Source organism: Pelophylax lessonae, assembly GCF_965119305.1.
Source record: "Pelophylax lessonae genome assembly, chromosome: 5".
In the NCBI taxonomy this organism is placed as follows: domain Eukaryota; kingdom Metazoa; phylum Chordata; class Amphibia; order Anura; family Ranidae; genus Pelophylax; species Pelophylax lessonae.
The window spans coordinates 457,359,422-457,378,448 of record NC_138772.1 but is presented as its reverse complement, the minus strand read 5'-3'; the positions used below and the strand labels follow the sequence as shown (position 1 = coordinate 457,378,448).

The following is a 19,027-nucleotide window of genomic DNA, read 5'->3' as shown; positions in this document are numbered from 1 at the left end:
CCTATAGCATACGCCCAATATTACTTTCCCCACAGTGCCTTCCCTTTGAAGCTCTACCCATAGGGATTCTGCCTCGTCCATAGCTCAATTATTAATATCATCCCTCATATTTATCTGTATACTGTTCTTAATATACAGACATACCCCTCCCCCTTTTTTACCTTCTCTATCTCTGCGATAAAGGGAATACCCCTGAAAGATCCCTGCTCTAATGTATGCAAAGCTCAATAAACTTCAATAATACCACAATACCGGTCTCTGTGATATGCAACGTCACATATAGTATCTCACAAAAGTGAGAACACCCCTCAAATTTTTTTAAATATTTTAGATTTCTTCATGTGACAACACTGAAGAAATGACACTTTGCTACAATGTAAAGTAGTGAGTGTACAGCTTGTATAACAGTGTAAATTTTTTGGCCCCTCAAAATACCTCAACACACAGCCATTAAAATGTCTAAACCGCTGGCAACAAAAGTGAGTACACCCCTAAGTGAAAATGTCCAAATTGGGCCCAATTAGCCATTTTCCCTCCTCAGTGTCATGTGACTCGTTAGTGTTACAAGGTCTCAGGTGTGAAGGGGGAGCAGGTGTGTTAAATTTGGTGTCATCGCGCTCACTCTCTCATACTGGTCACTGGAATTCAACATGGCACCTCATGGCAAAGAACTCTCTGAGGATCTGATCTAAAAAAAAAAAAAAGAATTGCTGCTTTACATAAAGCTGGCCTAGGCTATAAGAAGATTGCCAAGACCCTGAAACTGAGCTGCAGCATGGTGGCCAAGACCATACAGCGATTTAACAGGACAGGTTCCATTCAAAAGAGATCTCACCATGGTCGACCAAAGAAGTTGAGTGCACGTGCTCAGCGTCATATCCAGAGGTTGTCTTTGGGAAATAGACGTACGAGTGCTGCGAGCATTGCTGCAGAGGTTGAAGGGGTGGGGGTTCAGCCTGTCAGTGCTCAGCCCATACGCCGTACACTGCATTAAATTGATCTGCATGGCTGTTGTCCCAGAAGGAAGCCTCTTCTAAAGATGATACACAAGAAAGCCCACAGTTTGCTAAAGACAAGCAGAATAAGGACATGGATTACTGGAACCATGTCCTGTGGTCTGAGGAAACCAAGATAAACATATTTGGTTCAGATGGTGTCAAGCGTATGTGGCGGCAACCAAGTGAGGAGTACAAAGACAAGTATTTCTTGCCTACAATCAAGCATGGTGGTGGGAGTGTCATGGTCTGGGGCTGCAAGTGCTACGGGCATTGGGGGGGCTACAGTTCCTTGAGGAAACCATGAATGCCAACATGTACTGTGACATATTGAAGCAGAGCATGATCCCCTCCCTTCGGAGACTGGGCCGCAGGGCAATATTCCAACATGATAACGACCCCAAACACACCTTCAAGACAACCACTTCCTTGCTAAAGAAGCTAAGGGTAAAGGTGATGGACTGGCCAAGCATGTCTCCAGGCCTAAACCCTATTGAGCATCTGTGGGGCATCCTCAAACAGAAGGTGGAGGGGCTCAAGGTCTCTAACATCCACCAGCTCCATGATGTCGTCATGAAGGAGTGGAAGAGGGCTCCAGTGGCAACCAATGAAGCTCTTGTGAACTCCATGCCCAAAGGGGTTAAAGCGGTAGTATCCCGCTTTTTGACACTTTTACCTACAGGTAAGCCTATAATAAGGCTTACCTGTAGGTACAATTAATATCTCCTAAACCGGCACGGTTTAGGAGATATTTGCAGTGCATGCAACCGCTCACGCGAGGGGGGTCCAGGGGGACCTTCAGTTTTCCTTGCCGGGAGCTTGCCGGAAAATCACTCCCGCGTGCGTGCGCGGGAGTGACGTCATCGCGGCTCCGGCCAATCACAGCGCCGGAGCCGCCGAACCCGGAAGAGACGCCGAGGGATCATGGCAGCCCCCGCAGCGATGTCCGGGGGTCCGTATCGGGGCTTTGTTCTAAGGTAAGTAATACATAATGAGCTAGTATGCGATGCATACTAGCTCATTATGCCTTTGTCTTGTAGGTTTTCTTTTTTTTTTTTTCGGGTTTACAACTGCTTTAAGGCAGTGCCTGAAAATAAGGGTGGCCACGCAAAATATTGACACTTTGGACATTTTCACTCAGGGGTGTAGCCACGTTTGTTGCCAGCGGTTTAGACAAGAATGGCTGTGTGTGGAGTTATTTTGAGGGGACAGCAAATTTACACTTTGCTACAATGTAAAGTAGTGAGTGTACAGCTTGCATAAAAGTGTCATTTCTTCAGCGTTGCCACAGGAAAAGATATAATAAAATATTTACAAAAATGTGAGGGATGTACTCACTTTTGTGAGATACTGTATAATACACATCTAGCTGAAAATAAGACATAAAAAAATTAAGCTTTGCAGGGATGGTGGAAACCCCTCCCACAGATATTTGGGCAGTGTCAATAAAACAGTGGACGGTGTCCATTACTTATCAGTGCCCCCTCAGTGCCCACCAGTGCAGCTTATCAGCGCAGCCTAACTGTGCCCGTCAGTGCAGCCTAACTGTGCCCGTCAGTGCAGCCTAACTGTGCCCGTCAGTGCAGCCTAACTGTGCCCGTCAGCGCAGCCTAACTGTGCCCATCAGTGCAGCTTATCAGTGCCCATAAGTGCAGCCCCATCAGTGCCCATAAGTGCAGCTGTATTCCTACAGTGGCACCCTCTGCTGTCAGAATACACTGATCAGTGGCTGCAGTTGCTGATCAAGGAGAAATTTTCCATGTCCCTTCAACAAAAGTAGAAGCAGATAAAACAAATGACTTCTGTCGAAAGGGGACGGCCACAAACTGATCGAAATTTGTCTGGTCCCTGATGACCCGGCCAGCTTAACAGTTGTAGTAGTTTTAAAATGGTGCCAAGGTTTATGTTACGTTTCCTTGTTAGCAGTAGATGATGAATAGCAGTGTTCCATTCTTTTAACATTCTCTGAAACCAATGTAAGTTGCTGGGGACCTTAGACCATGCTACATAAAGACCGTACCATCTTCTGTGATAAACAGTATCAGCATTCCCTATGGAAATTTGTTTCTACACATGTGGTCTTTTTTCTTTTATATTTCTATTTTGATATGTCTCTATGTGATATATATTTTTTATACATACCTGCACAATAAAGAAAATAATTTAAATATAAGTGCGTGATATCTGTGATCCTTCTCTTTCCATCGGCCTTTAAAGCCTCAACTTTTCTTAGTCTTACATTTTAAGTTATCCATTGTGCACAAACCACCTCTGGATTTCTCAGATTTTCAAGTGTAAAGCCTGGTACACACCAAGTTTTTTTTTCCTTCAACCCAGCGTTCATGCCTGTCGAAGCTGATGATCTGACGTTAGTACAGTGATCTTTCCCACTAAGATGTTGTGTTCTGACAGGGGGCCAGCCCCCATCAGAACACTCCGATCAGCACTCTCAGCCATTGGCTGAGTGCGCTGATCAGAAGCTGATCGGCTGCTGGTTTTCCAGCATGCTTGTCTGACAGAAGCCTGCCAAATGGCTGCCTTCTGTCGGACAAACGCACATACGCACAGACCAAATGTCAGCCAGTTTTTATTGAACCGACCAATGAGTACGGGGCTTTAAGCTCAAAGAAAAAAGTTGTCCCTTAACTACAGATTGCAGTATACAGCAGTCACGATTTACCACTTTATTACTGTCAGTATATCTCTGTCTGGTAAACGATAAGACAAATAACAGTTCTAACAAAGTGTACAATAAAAAAAGTTCTAAAGACATGGCTTTGCCTGTTTAACAGATGGCTTAGCGAGAAATCAATAAAATCTGCAGCTTTGTAAAATATTACTTCAGTAGGGAGAATGACTAATAGGTATTGTCTATACACCCTCTTTAAAAAAAAAAAAGGGCCCAAAGCCACGAGTTGAGACCCCAATCACATAAAAATGATACACCGCCACCTGCTGGATGGATGAGGAGCACTACCATACACTACAGAAGAAGAGTGTTTGTGTTAAAATATTGGGGTGACATTGCATGATGGGACATATAGATCCAGCAGTAGCTGAAGATACATAGATTTCTCACCTTGATGTTATTTCATACTCACCAAAGTAGCAGGAAGAAATGTTCTTCCACATATTTTACAGGGCCTGAGATCCTCAGGGGAAATGCTTTCTGTTAAAATATCAAATTTAAAGAATCAGAAACACATTAAAAAATATCATTGCTGAAACTCCTGTTAAATTGTTCACCCTAAACAAAAAGGTATTAAAACATACTGTTGGGTTGATTCACTGATTAGAAAAAAAAAAAATAAAAACAAAAAAGCAGACAATTAAAAAGTATGAAAACAAATGGCGTGGTGTCCCTCCCCAGTCCATATTTTTTTTTTAAACGGCGTGGGGTCGCCCCCAAAATCCATACCAGACCCTTATCCGAGCACGCACCTCAGCAGGTCAAGAAAAAGAGGAGGGAGTGCCCCCCCCCAAACCATACAGTGGCCTCTTCCCCACAACCTTGGCCGGTGGTTGTGGGGGGTCTGGGAATCTGCAGACAGGGAGCTTATCAGAAATTGGAAGTCCCCCTTTAAAAAGGGGGCCCCCCAGATCCCACCCCCCCCCTCATGTGAATGAAACGGTCCTTTATTAAAAAATAAAAATAGTGTCCCCCAATGTAAATCTATTGTCAATCACGACACCCATGCACCACCGGAAACCGAAGGGGGGGGGGGGGAGCTTCGCTACCGGGGACTGCTGGCTGCCAAAAGCCTCCTTCCCCGTTTGACAGTTCATATATAGGTATGGAGAGGCAACTAGTGACATCACCTGGTGGCCCCACCCCTTCCTGGCATCACAGACCCAGCAGCAACGGTCTGTGACATCAAGGTGGGCGGGGCCACCAGGAACCCTATAGGAAGCAGTTTCATATGGTGGCGCAGAGTAGTAGAAGAAATAATACATGTATGTGTTGCACTGTTGGCGGAAATGAGTGACAGGAATCATGCGTGTTGTGGTGTGTTTTTTTGATCACAAGGGGATAGTTCACTACGAGTTCACAAAACATGGTACAACGGCCAACCAACATAGTTAGTACCCTTTTACACAAGCGCCTTCACTAAGCGGAATCTGCTTGCTCAGTGGGGGTTCTCTCCGCTGATCCCCGCTGAGCAGGCAGATGACAGGTCAGTGCCCGCTCTGTTGTGCAGAGTAGACATGGACACAGTCCCGCTCTCCTCTATGGGGCAATCGGATGGAAACAGACTGCCTGTCAGTTTCCATCTGATGCCATACAATCCGATCCGCCATATGGATGGCAGACAGGACTGGATCGGATGGCGGTGGGTGTTAGCAGACATGTGTCCACTGAAAAAAAGACTGGAACTGTGGATTCTCCACCATGACAATGCTTCTGCACAAACTTTTTTTAACAGTTCATTCCAAGAATTTAAATTGTCACACCTTGTATATTATATGCCCTTACAATCCCTTTAGGCACGGTCTACACTAGCCCGACTCCAAAGTCACACAACTTTCAGTGCAACTTTGGAATCCGACTTTGATGTGACTTTTTACACTCTGTGGCATTAAAGTCGTATCAAAGTCTGACCAGAGTAGTGCAGGAACCTTTTCTAAAGTCGGACAGACTTGTGTATTGTCAGTTAAGACAGCTCTCATAGGAAAACATTGCATTTCACATGTCATCTTGTCAATATGAAGGCAGACAGTACAGCTACAATACAATTCAATATGAGGGTTAAGGAGGGTCCTGCTTGTGAGAGCTTAAAGGGATTGTAAATTATCACCTTTTAAAACAACCCATTCAGTTTAAAATAGAAAAATAGAAATGAAAGACAAAACATTTGTGTATAGATGTAACAAAAAACATGAATACCTTTTTTCCATTTTTTTTATAATCACATTCCCTCTGTTCTCAGCAGCATAAGAGCTGGGGGGGAAGAGAAGCAGCAGTATACTGAGCTTCCCAGTAAATGGCTGTGCAGCAAGGTGTGTTAGGACAAGTTTGATCACTGGGGGGAGAGCACACTGAGTTCCCACACACACACACCAGGTGAGTTACCTGGCCCCAATTAGTATGGGAGATTCTGGGAATGCTATCCTAATACATTCCTTCTGCTGACCTGTCTGTTTGGCTGAGATTTGGGGAGCTTCTGACCCCATTGAAGAAGATTGTGGATGAAAGGGGCATATGGACAGGTGGAACGTCAGTGTAGATGAGGTTGCATGTGTGTGGGAATGGGCATCTTCCCTCCTCAGCCTTCTTTGGGAAGAATAGAGGATTGTTGTGTTTTACCCTGGGCAGCCCAACCTCTGGAATAGGTGCAGTTCTCAGGGCCATTCCGCCTTATGTCCAGAGATAAAGTACTCTCTGTGTCAGGGCCTGGGGCATCGGACCAAGGATTTCAATAAGATCAAATGTAATTTTTGTGATAAGTTTGGGCATGTGTACAGCCAGTGCCCTGAGGCCTTGCATAATCAATCTGCTTTGGTAAAAGTTTTTTCGCCTGGACATGGAGGAGGCAGAGGAGAGGGGGGTTGTTCCAGGGGTCCCCAATGTCTCTGTCCCTGTTGTCTCAGTTCAATCAGTGTCTGATGGTCCATCCAATGTGGTGTCATCCCCTTGTGTCGTGCCCCCTGAGTCGGTGTCAGTGGATGTTGCATCTGATCCTCCTGTGTTAGTCTCCCCAGAGGTAGTGGGGGCTGTGGAGGGAGCTGGACCAGTGTGCAAGGCTGACCCCCCACTCCCTGGCATCTGAGGACTGGAGGGTGCGAGGCGGTGGGGATGGAGTGAATGTTGGTGGTGGAATAGGAAGAAGAAGAATGATGTGGCGGTACCTGAACCTGGGAGGGTGGAGGTGTCCAATGAGTGTGAAGTGTTTTCTGAGGTGGAGGATGAGGGTTCTTTGGATGATGAATCTGTGTTTTCCATTAAAGAGGAATCACAGGGAACATTAAAGCGTGTAGGGTCCCCGAGTAGGGAGGAAGGGGAGGGTAAGCAGGCTAAGAAACGTGTACCCCAATCATCCTGATGGCGGTTCCCAATCCTTTGAAAGTGGCGACTATTAATGTTGCCAGCATAAAAATCAGTAAGTGCTCGTAACATGGTCTTATTTTTGCTCAGCAGGTTTGATGCGGATATTTTTTTTTGCAAGAGACTTGGTCATCCAATTTGGCCAATATTCATCTGGCAAAGAGGGAGTGGAGGCGTGGGCCCTCCTTCTGGTCTCTTGCAGCTGAGCCTTACACTGGAGTTGCGATACATTTTTCCGGCATTGTGACCTGTTGGCGGATTATTGAAGTAGAAATGGGGAGATGCATGGTCTTAGACATCTCAATGGGGGGGGGTTGGGGGATGACCTGCGCCTGATTAAAATCTATGGGCCCCAGACAAAAATGGGACAGGAAACGCCTCTTCATGAAGATCAAGCCTTTTCTTTTTACAGCCTAGCAAGTGGTCTTCAGTGGTGAATTCAACACCATTACTAGGAAGAAGGACAGGAAAGGTACCGGAGCCAGGCTGGACTGTGACCGCTTTTTTTTTTAACAAAATAGCTAGAGAAGCAGGTCTGGTTAATGTGCACATTCATTGCTGCCCAGATGACACAGGATTCACTTTTCAGCGAGGTAGTAGTAGAATATTAAGGTTTTTTTAAAGGGGAAATCCGCCTTCTCGGCACTAGTGTGTCAGGCGGTGGAGTTTTCCGATCACTGTATTCTGTCTGTGACTCTGAATAGTCACAATGGGGGTGTATTGGGACTGAATTCAGCACTCCTGGACGATGAGAAGGCGAGACAATCCTTTGAGAATTTTTTTCAGGCACAGGTATCGATCATGGGCTTTTGCAGCAGTAAGTCAGAGTGGTGAGAGCTTACAAAACGAAGGATCGTTGGGTTTTTCAAGGCCGTAGGAAGAAATAAACAGCTTGATAAGTATGTAACCTACCAGTGTTTGCGGAGGAAGCTTGATAGGCTTGTCTCGAATAATGGAGATCCGGAGAGGATCTCTAAAGTTAAACTCTTGCTCAGGGAGTGTCAATATGACAGGCATGCCTCTTTGGTTCTGAAAAGGGATTATGGGAAATATAACTCGCCCAACCCTTACCAGAATTGCAAACAAGGTAGAGCAGTTAAGTCAGATGTAGGCCTGGTTGACAGTACTCCAAGTTGGGGATCCCGGAAACCCCCAGGTCATATTATGCTGACCTCCTGGGTAGGAGGGATCTTAAATCGGGCAGGCATGTCAGGTTTTCTGGATTCTATTCCAGGACTGGGAAATGGCAGTTCTCTGGTGAGTTTGGCAGTCGACATCACTGCAGATGAAGTGGGTATGGCTATTGATAAGCTTGCCATTAAGAAGTCCCCTGGGCAAGATGGATTGACAGTCGAGTTTTACAAGCACTTTAAATTTACTCTGGCCCCATATTTAATGGAAGTTTTTAATTTCTGTCTGAGAGAGGATTTATGCTCTCCCCCGATGCGACAATCTGCGGTTCTTCTGTCATGGGGTAAAGATTCTTCAATAATTGAGAACTGGTGGCCCATTAGCCTTCTCAATGTTCCTGATCACCATCAGTGCATGGATGGATGGTTGGGATCCGGAGGGCACTGCAGCCTCAGAGAGGGTGATCCTGGAGTCCCTTGTGTCCTGGGTGGAGGTGGCTTGCAGGCGACGGGCTATCAAAAAGCACCCCCTACCTTCCCCTGCCTCATCTGTCTCCTCGGATCCTGAATCTGATTCAGCCGCCGCGCATGTGGATCACCCTGTTAGGTCTACAACCACGCACCCAGAATCCTCCGATAGTGAGGATGATTCCTCTACGTCTGCGCACTCTTGTCCCCCGGCAAGGTTCTTTCCTTCCAACCGATGCCTGTTCCAGACCGCTTACAGTGCCTATTGGGGGCTATACAAGACCTTTTCCTTCAAGGGGTGATTGTCCCGGTTTCGACCTCTTAACGTTTTCAGGCTCTGGAGGTAGCTGCCATTCTAAGGAGGGCAGAACGGTTAGTTCCATCCCTCACCGCCGTACACATTCCCAGGGTGGAAAATTGGCAGGCGGATTACCTCAGTCGGCAGGCGTTGGACCTTGAGGAGTAATCCCTTCATCCGGAGGTATTTCGGCAGCTGTGTCTCCGATGGGGCACCCCCAAGGTGGATATGTTGGCGTTTTGACTCAACAGAAAGATGCAGAGGTTTGTAGCTTGGTCAAGGGATCCTCTGGCAATGCCACAGACACGCGCTGTTGGCCCCTTGGGGGTCTGTATCGTCTGATTTACGCCTTCCCTTCTCTCAAGCTTCTGCCCAGACTTCTATGCAGGATCGAGGTAGAAGGAATTCCGGTCATTTTAGTGGCAGTGGCTCTGGACTGGCCTTTCTGGGCTGATATTGTGTGGCTGGATGCCGACATTCCTTGGTAGCTTCCTCTCAGGAGGATCTGCTGTCCCAAGGACCCATCTTCCATCCTGCTTTACAGTCGCTGGCTTTGACAGCTTGGCTGTTGAACACCAGGTGCTGAAGGGGTAGGGATTTATATGCGTCGGTGATTCCTACACTGTTGAAAGCTAGGTAATTAACATCTAGAAAAATCTACCATCATACGGGGAAGACGTACATTGCGTGGTGTGAGTCTCTTGGGGTTCTTCCTCACTCCTTCTGTGGCTGTGATTTGACCTTCCTGCAACGAGGGGGTTGAACAGAAATTCGCCTTGAGCCAGCTGTTGCCTTTGGTGGTCTTCTTCCAACAACCTTTGGCCACACACTCACTGGTGCGTACCTTTCTTCTGGGTGTCCGACATTTGGTTCCTCCAGTGCGGGCTCCGTTGCCGCCTTGGGATCTTAATTTGGTGCTTTCAGCTCTACAGAAGCCTCCCTTTGAAAATATTTGGGAGATTCCCCTGTATACGCTGTCTCAGAAGGTGGCCTTTTTTAGTGGCTATCACCTCTGCACACAGGGTGTCGGGACTGGCGGTGTTATCCTGTCGTTCACCTTACCCAGTAATTCACAGGGATAAGGTGGTTCTTCGCCGCTGTCTGTCGGTCCTTCCAAAGGTTGTCCATGATTTTCCTTTGAACTAAGACATTGTGTTGCCTTCCCTGTGTCCCAGGCCTAAACATCCAAAGGAAATTGACTTGAATGCCTTGGATGTGGTCTGGGCAATTAGGGGGTACCCGGCAGCTACAGAGTCTTTCAGGAAGTCAGACCCTCTTTAGAGAGGGGATCAGGTGTGGAAACATGCTCTAAAGACTCCATGAGTCACCAGGGGGACCCCACAAAGTGTAAAACACTGCTAAAGGACAAACCCCACCGCGCTGGCAGCCCCACCCGGTCGCCAGGTACAAAGCACCAAGTTATCCTCAGAGAAGGAGAGGACCCCACCAGATTCACCATCCACAGAAACAGGCACCTGCAGCCACCAGGGGAATCTGCACTGCACGTATGGTGATCAGGAAGTAAAATGATCCAGGAGTCAGCACCAGGGGATGAGGAGGGGCTCCCAATGCCAAAATCGCCACCCACAGGGCTCCACTGTCATGGCCACTGCTATTTCCAATGGCAAACCACAACAAAATGGCCACTGGACTACACAAACATGTCTGCTGTGTACAGAAATACACAGGCTACAACAAAATGGCAGCCCTGCGCGGCACCACGAGGCTTACTGGGATACAGGCGGGAGACCAGGCCTCAAGGACAGATCCAGGCAGCCCCATCACCAGTTAGCGCCCTTCCCCCATCCCAGGAAAGTGGCCAGACCACACAAACAGCCCTAGCATGGAGGGGGAAGGGGCAGGATGAGAAATTTGGCAAGGGGGAGTGCCTGCAGAAAAGAGGGGAATGAGGGGATCCTACCGTCCCAAGGAAGGGCCCACGTCCACCTGAAAAACCTCCAGGGGGAGAGGGGGGGACAGCTATTTACCATACCAGGAACCAGGTGGCCCCACTCCAGACAGAACCCCTCGCCATGGAAATGGGGGGTTGTCGGCCAGGAGGAAAGCTGCGACTCGGGCCAAGACCCGGTCGTATGCGACCTCGCGGGACATTTAACGCACGGGCAAGCCCCCATCCAGCGCTGAGCTGAGGTGTGCGCACGCTCACTGGCCAGACTGGGGTGACCACTGGATTTAGATTATCCAGCCCGTCCCTCAGTCCGGGAGGTGATTGTAGCTCTCGCAGAAAAAAAATCCAGGAGAAAAAACAAAATCTGTGTAAAAAATGTTGCCAAGACCAAATATCCCAGCAAGGAAATAGATCCTTACTCCTGACTAGGCAGAAAAAAAACTGAGCTGCTATAGCAGAGAGAGGGAGTATACGCCCAGGGACTGCCCATGGGTGTAGCCGGAATACTTTTCTGCCTAGTGTCTGTTACGAACCTCAGCGTAAAAAGAATTAAAACCGTTTAGGAGATCTTCCCCTTCCAGAGCTACAGGCACAGCTACTTGCAGGACACCAAACTCCCGAACTGGATACAAAATAGCACTCCAACCTGGAACCTCCCGAATAGCTGCTAGCAGACGAACAGGAAAAGCATACATCAGCTTACACTCCTAGCAATCAGTCTCCAACAGCATACAGTGAATCCCCCCAAGAACGAGACAAAGCTCCGAGTTGAGGGAAAAACAGGAACAACATTTATTGTAAGAACACAGCACACTTTTATACAGAATTTGGAACATCCTTCCCCCAACAACCGCTTTCCCATTGGTCAATTTCACAGTACCTGCAGTCCCCCATAAGGTCCTCTCCAGACATGCAAATGAGGGCTCGAAAATGAGTCAGTAGTGATTGGTCAGATAGCTTGACCAGGAGGGCTGCTATGCAAATGAGGACTTGAAAATGAGTCAACAGGGATTGGTCAGATAGCTTTGACCAATGCAAGGAGACAGAAGCCCCAGGGGGCAATCAATGTAAACTATAGTCAGACACAGAACAATGGTTCCCTAACGAGCCCTCAATACACATTACTCTGAGTGTCAATACCTCCCTTAGCAGACAACAGGTGAGGTCATTAGCACACCTGACAAAAGGTGAATGGGGAGCCACCTTAGACAGTCCGTCTCCTCAGAACTTCCTGGGATGACCATATTAGGAGTGCACTTCCTGTGCCTTACAGTTTACAGGAAGAAGGTTTAGCTTCCAGGATAGAGGCAAGACTCCATTATCCACATGGTTAAAGAAACACAAAAAGACACAAAAATGCATAACTCCCAGTCTACTGAACAGAACCCCCACACATAGCCTGGATCTGAGCGCTCAACATATTCAAACAGCGCTCAGATGCCACAAACACAGTCAAATTGCCATGGGGTTTACGTTTGGCATGGGCTGATGAGAGGGTCCATAGTCACCTTGCAGGAGGCGAGCAACCAGGCTTCTCCAATGCCCAGTGGCGAGATTGGTCTCGTCACAGTGTCCTACTCCCGTAGTGGACAGTATAACTTAATGGTTATGAAAATCAGGAGCTCTGTCCGTAAATGAACGAAAGAGAAAATTTGAATTTCATCAAAAAGTTAATTTCAGTAATTCAATTCAAAAAGTGAAACTCATAATATATAGATTAATTACACACGAGTGACATATTTCAAGCATTTCTTTTAATTTTGACGATTATGGCTTACAGCTAGTGAAAACCCAAAATTCAGCATCTCAGAAAATTTGAATATTGTGAAAAAGTTTAATATTGTAAGCTCATGGTGAAACACTCTAATCAGCTAACTCAAAACACCTATATAGGTTTCCTGTGCCTTTGAAATGGTCTCTCGGTCTGGTTCAGTAGTTTACACACTCATAAGGAAGACTGCTGATTTGACAGTTGTCCAGAAGACAGTCATTGACACCTTCCTCAAGGAGGGTAAGTCACAAAAGATCATTGCAAAAGAAGCTGGCTGTTCACAGAGTGCTGTATCCAAGCATAATATTGGGAAGTTGAGTGGAAGAAAAAAGCGTGGTAGAAAAAGGTGCACAAGCAACAGGGATAACCGCAGCCTTGAGAGGATTGTGAAGCAACGGCCATGCAAGAATTTGGGGGAAGATTCACAAGGAGTGGACTATGGCTGGTGTCAGTGCTTTAAGAGCCACCACCAACAGACGTATCCAGGACATGGGCTACAACTGTCACATCCTTGTGTCAAGCTACTCTTTAACCAGAGTCAATGTCAGAAGCGCCTTACCTGGGCTAAGAAGAAAAAGGACTGGACTGTTGCTCAGTAGTCCAAAATCATCTTTTCGAATGAAAGTAAATTTTGTATTTAATTTAGAAATCAAGGTCCCAGAATCTGGATGAAGAGTGGAGAGGCACAGAATCCAAGTTGCATGAGGTCCAGTGTGAATTTTCCATAGTCAGTGATGATTTGGGGAGCCATGTCATCTGCTGGTGTTGATCCACTGTGTTTTATTAAGTCCAAAGTCAGTGCAGCCATCTACCAGGTAATTCTAGAGCACTTCATGCTTCCCTCTGCTGACCAGCTTTATGGAGATGATGATTTCATTTTCTAGCAAGACTTGGCACCTGCCCACACTGTCCACCTTGCTGCCTAAAGCCTGGTACACACAGGCTGAATTTAACAAACTGCAATGCCCATTTTTTTCTGCTTTCAACACTTCCACAGATACTCAATGAATTGAGATTTGGAGAATTTAGAGGCCAAGTCAACACCTCAAACTCTCTATTCTGTTCTTCAAACCATTCTTAAATTTATAGACCAGTCCACTTTCTTCCATTGCTCGGAAGCCGAGTTCTGATGCTCACGTGCCCACTGAATTCATTTTTGGCTGTTGACATGGGTCAGCAAGGACAGTCAGACCGGTCTGAGGCTACATAGCCCTTATACATAGCAAATTGCAATGCACATTTTTTCTGCTTTCAACACATCCACATTAGAGGCATGTTTACTTGCTGCCTAAATCCTTGTTCACACGGGATAAAATATAGGCCGGTTCAACTGAGACCAGCCAACATGTCCCATGTGTATACCACCAGCATCCAATCAGCGCTGGCAGAAAATGGCTGAGAACACTGACTGGTGTGTTCTTGCAGTGGGCAGTCACCCTGTCAGAACACGATTTCAGATGCCATTGTAACGAGATAATAAAGGTTATTCCCTTTATCTGTCAGTGGTCATAATTATGGCTGATCAGTGTATAATTTCAGCACCCCCCTGCTTTAAATCACTAACAATCACTCTGTACCCTCTGGCAATGGACTTTAATACAGTTAAACCAGTTTTCACACTGGCATGAAGGAAAGATTTCAGACATCAGCGATTATGTCGGCACACGAGTTGTGTTAGCTTGTGATTAAAGTTATGGCAGCCAGGCTTCATATGAGTGAGGTCATTGTTCAGTGTGGAAACTCAACTGAAAAAGAAAACATAGCGAGCAAACAAGACATTTCAGGACCAAGTGAGCAAACCCTTGTCTGTGGACAGATAAAAGAAGAAAGGGAATGTGGAACGTAGTGATGGGGGGTGGACAGTTGCTATGTAAAGAAGAAGAAAGGTCACACTGTCCCAATGTGGTCTCCCAGTAACTCTGTATATTTAAAGTTTCCAGTGTAGACACACTCTGATAAGCTGTATGTGTAAGTCCAGATATAGAGGGAGAGATCGCCACCCTTAGCGGCAACTTCACCATCCAACGGCATGCAGCATAGCACTGAATACAGATTAGAGTTACAATAACTCACACAGCCTAGTGAGCTAAACCTCTATGTCAAAAAGTAAGTCTAAAGCCTGCCATAGATGGATCAAAAACCGTCCGGTTCAGCAGAAACTGGCATCATTTCGATCACTCTAAAGGCAGGCCCGTTGTATTGAAGTTGTTCCATCGATCGACTTTGGTACAACCAACCTGTTATCACCAGATTGCTGTCGGCGTCTAACGTATTCTGGCAGTGGGGAAATATTCCCTTTCCTTAACCACTTCCATACTGCTGGCCGTCATATGAAGTCCCTAGGTTTGAGTGGAGATATCTGAATGATGCTTGTAGCTTCAGCCATCATTCAGATATCTTTTTTATTTTTTTTTCTGCTGGCGATTCCCTGCACAATAAAAACAATCATAGTGGCAGTTCAGCCGCTTGATTGTTTTTACAGGCAGTGGGAGGGGACGGCCTGTGCGATTGGCCAACTGTTGGCAGAAGTTTACCATAGAGCTGACCGAGGACCAGATAGTCCCCGGTCATTGCTATGACTCTCAGAGGCCGGGTGCGACGTTATGATGTTTCGGCTGGAAGGCCTGAGATCTTTTTTTTTTTATTTGGAAAGATGTGGGGTCTTATACACCCCAGATATCTCCATATCATGCCCTATTCCTATTACAAGGGATGTTTGCATTCCTTGTAATAGGAATAAAAGTGATCAAAAAGAAAAAAAAAATTAAAAAGGGAAAGTGCAAAAACAAAAAAAATGTAATAAAATAAACAAAAAAAAAAAATTAAAAGCACCCCCTATCCCTTCGTGCTCGCACGCAAAAGCGAAGGCATACATAGGTCGCGTTCGCATATGTAAACGACATTCAAGCCACAGGTGAGGTATCTCCACGAACCTTAAAGCGAGTGCAATATTTCTAGCACAAGACCTCCTCTGTAGGAAGAGGGTGGGAGGGCGGGACTTTACATGAGGCCCACGGTGGGATTTGCCGTGCCCCTCCATCCCTAATTCAATTAGAATAAAGAAAGGTTGGGACTTTGAATGAGAGACATGACAACACAAGGCTGGCAGGGCAAAAATACCACATTTATTAATACATGCAAAAAATGTATAAACATGATATAAGAGGTACAGACATAGTATGTAATTTGTATGAGACTGGAGTGGTAAAAAAGGATAAATAACCCCCAAAATAGCTTCAAAGAAACCAGCTTGGCAATTTGACAATAGTAAAAAGGTAGTTGAATAAAATAACATCCATAGACTGACGCATTTCGTGGACTAAATTCGCCACTTCTTCAAGAGTAGGTGTATGATCCATGTCTATAAACAAATGAATGCGTATAAGAACATAGCATTAAATGATGGTTAATGGAAATTTGGAGGAGGGGGGGGGGGAGGGAGAACAGTCCCCACATTCCCAAAACTTACATGGTAGCTCTGGCAAATGACTGGTGATGGAGGTAGAGACATAGACCCAGGTGCCTCCCACGGGAGCTGAGGGTGCATAAGGCCAGCGGACAGGGCGAAAAACGCCACACACAAGAGAAAGTGTAGGTGGAGGTAACTTCAGTAATACTGGTAGCAGTATAAGAGAGTATATCTATATCGAATAAGTAGAAATTAGTAGTAAAGGAGTATGTACTATATAGAAAAACATTGTATCCTTACATAATGTGAGTAGAAAATTAAAGAAATTAAATAATAAATTAAAATGACTGAGAGGTAGGTGAAGTGAAGTATAGGTGGGAAGTGGGAGAAATAAGCACGGAGACACAGTGTGAAATTAATATGATAAAGTGAGATCATGAAAAACCAATTAAAATAAGTACCAAAGAAAGAAAGAAGAAAGGAAAGGTGAAGTTAAATACACCCGACTGGCCACTGCGTCTGAGGAATTGCCAACACAGTATAGGCTGTGGTGAAAGGAAAGTGCATGAAACGAAAACAAATAGTGAAGGTAGAGGAAATTGTCAAAAAAGTAGATACCAGGATTTGAAAAAAAGAGTGTGCCCCGCTTCCGCCAAAGACCGCTGACCCTAAAGCACCCAGCGTCACATCAGTGCATATATGAGGACCCGCGTACTGGAGGTTGCCTCTTATGTACTGGAGGTTGAAAAACAGCCGTCGGCGTATTGGCGCCAAAATGACGTCACACGCTGGCGCAGGACGGCAAGACCTCCTCTGTAACTCTAAAATAGTCACCTGTTGGTAAAGCGTAGCCAACAGAGATCTTTAAGTACCAAAGTTTGGCGCCATTCCATGAGTGTGCGCAATAATAAAGCATGACATGTTAGTTAGGTATCTATTTACTCGGCCTAAGATCATCTTTTTATAAAAATTGCGCTTATTTCACAGTTTTGTTTCTTTTTAATTCATGAAAGTTTTCTTTACAAAAAATCGCGTTTGAAAATTGCTGCGCAAATACCGTGTGACAAAAAATTGCAATGACCGCCATTTTATTCCCTAGGGTCTCAGCTAAATAGATATTATAATAATAATATATATATATATATATATATATATATATAATGTTTAGGGGTTCCGAGTAATTTTCTAGAACAAAAATAAACGGAATTTTTGTAAAATCTTACCTGTAAAATTCCTTTCTCTGAGTCCTCCGACAGTCGCCGCCATCTTCATATTCGTCACAATGGGGTATTAGACTTTGCTCCGTAGGAGTAGCTAGGCAACAGAATATGTCAATATTAAAGCTTTTAACATATCCCCACCCCAGGGGGTGGTCCCCTCAGTCTATACCCTCCTGCTTCCTGTTTCATACTTCAGTTTCAGTGGAATAGCAGTAGAGTACCTAAACCCCAAAAGAGGGGCGGGGGCGGCGACTGTCGGAGGACTCAGAGAAAGGAATTTTACAGGTAAGATTTTACAAAAATTCAGTTTTCTCTGACGTCCTCCGACAGTCGCCGCCATCTTCATATTCGTCACAATGGGGACGTCCCAAAGCAGTGCAAACATGAGGGGTGGGAAACGCAGCCGCGCCTAAAGGCAACGCAGTCTCCACATCAAAGAAAGTAACCTTACCAAAGGAAGGAAACCAGCTGGGCAACATGAGAAAAAACTTGCTCAAAGGGAGCAATAACCCAGGAAAAAACCAAAAACCCAGGGATAAAAAGAAATCCCAAACAGCCCAAAGGTCCAAAACAAGGCACCCTAAGGAACCGCCGCACTAAGAACCTTGCGGCCAAAGGAAGCATCTGCCGATGCTTGAAACTCCACTCTGTAGAATAGAGTGAAGGTGTGCACGGTCGACCAAATCGTCGCCCTACACACCTGGGCCACAGAAGCCCCATGACGACAGGCCCAAGACGTACTCAGAGATCTGGCAGAGTGCGCCTTCACAGGCATAGGGGAAACTTTTCCCTGCAAAGCATAGGCCCGTTCAATGGCCTGTCTGAACCAATTCAGCAGATATCCTACAGAATGACCTGGACAAAATAACGGAGTGGGCAAAGACATGGCAAATGAGGTTTAACGTGGAGAAATGTAAGGTTTTACACTTGGGGACTAGAAACATAAAAGCACAATACACGTTAGGAGGGGAACCCTTGGGAGAATCAAAAATGGAGAAGGATCTGGGAGTCTTGGTTGATGAGACTAGGCAACAGCATGCAATGTCAAGCGGCAGCTGCCAAGGCTAGCAGAATATTAGCATGCATAAAGAAAGGGATGTATTCCAGAGATAAGACTATAATCCTTCCACTTTATAAAACCCTGGTCCGACCTCATCTGGAGTATTCGGTCCAGTTCTGGTCACCAGTCCTCAGAAGGGATGTGTTGGAGCTGGAGAGAGTCCAGAGAAGGGCAACTAAACTAATTAGGGGATTGGAGGACCTTGATTATGAGGAGCGTCTGCAATCGCTTGATTTATTCTCCCTGGAGAAGAGACGCCTGAGGGGGGACATGATAGCAATTTTTAAATATCTAAATGGGGATCTAGGCTTAGAAAAAAAGCTGTTCAGTCGAAGGGATTGCATGAGAACTCGGGGGCATACAATGCGATTAGAGGAGAAGCGTTTTAACCTCAGGCAACGTGGGGGGTTCTTTACTGTTAGGGCTACAAGATTGTGGAATTCGGGTAGTATGGTGGCTTTCAAAAGACTCTTAGACGTACATCTCAAGGATCAGAACATTCAGGGGTATGCAAGATGATTACAGCCACACACATCTACACAGGTTGAACTGGATGGACTTTTGTCTTTATTCAACCTCACCAACTATGTAATATGTAATTGGCGACGGCAGAAGCCGACGCCGCTACGCCCTTCCGAGGACCCCCGGAAGAACAAACAAAGAATCCGACTTGCGAAACGATTCAGACGATTTTAGGTAAACCCTAATCGCCCGAACAACATCC

The 19,027-nt window shown here is 45.9% G+C and overlaps 1 protein-coding gene across 2 annotated transcripts in view; it reads right to left on the bottom strand.

Moving 5' to 3' along the window:
• ZC2HC1A (zinc finger C2HC-type containing 1A) overlaps positions 1–19,027 on the bottom strand; it is a 175,601-nt gene that overhangs the window by 144,073 nt on the left and 12,501 nt on the right. For both annotated transcript variants that reach the window (XM_082257498.1, XM_082257499.1), the window contains exon 2: positions 4,097–4,164. In XM_082257498.1, coding sequence (XP_082113624.1) covers positions 4,097–4,164 — 68 coding nt within the window. The remainder of the gene's footprint in view (positions 1–4,096; positions 4,165–19,027) is intronic.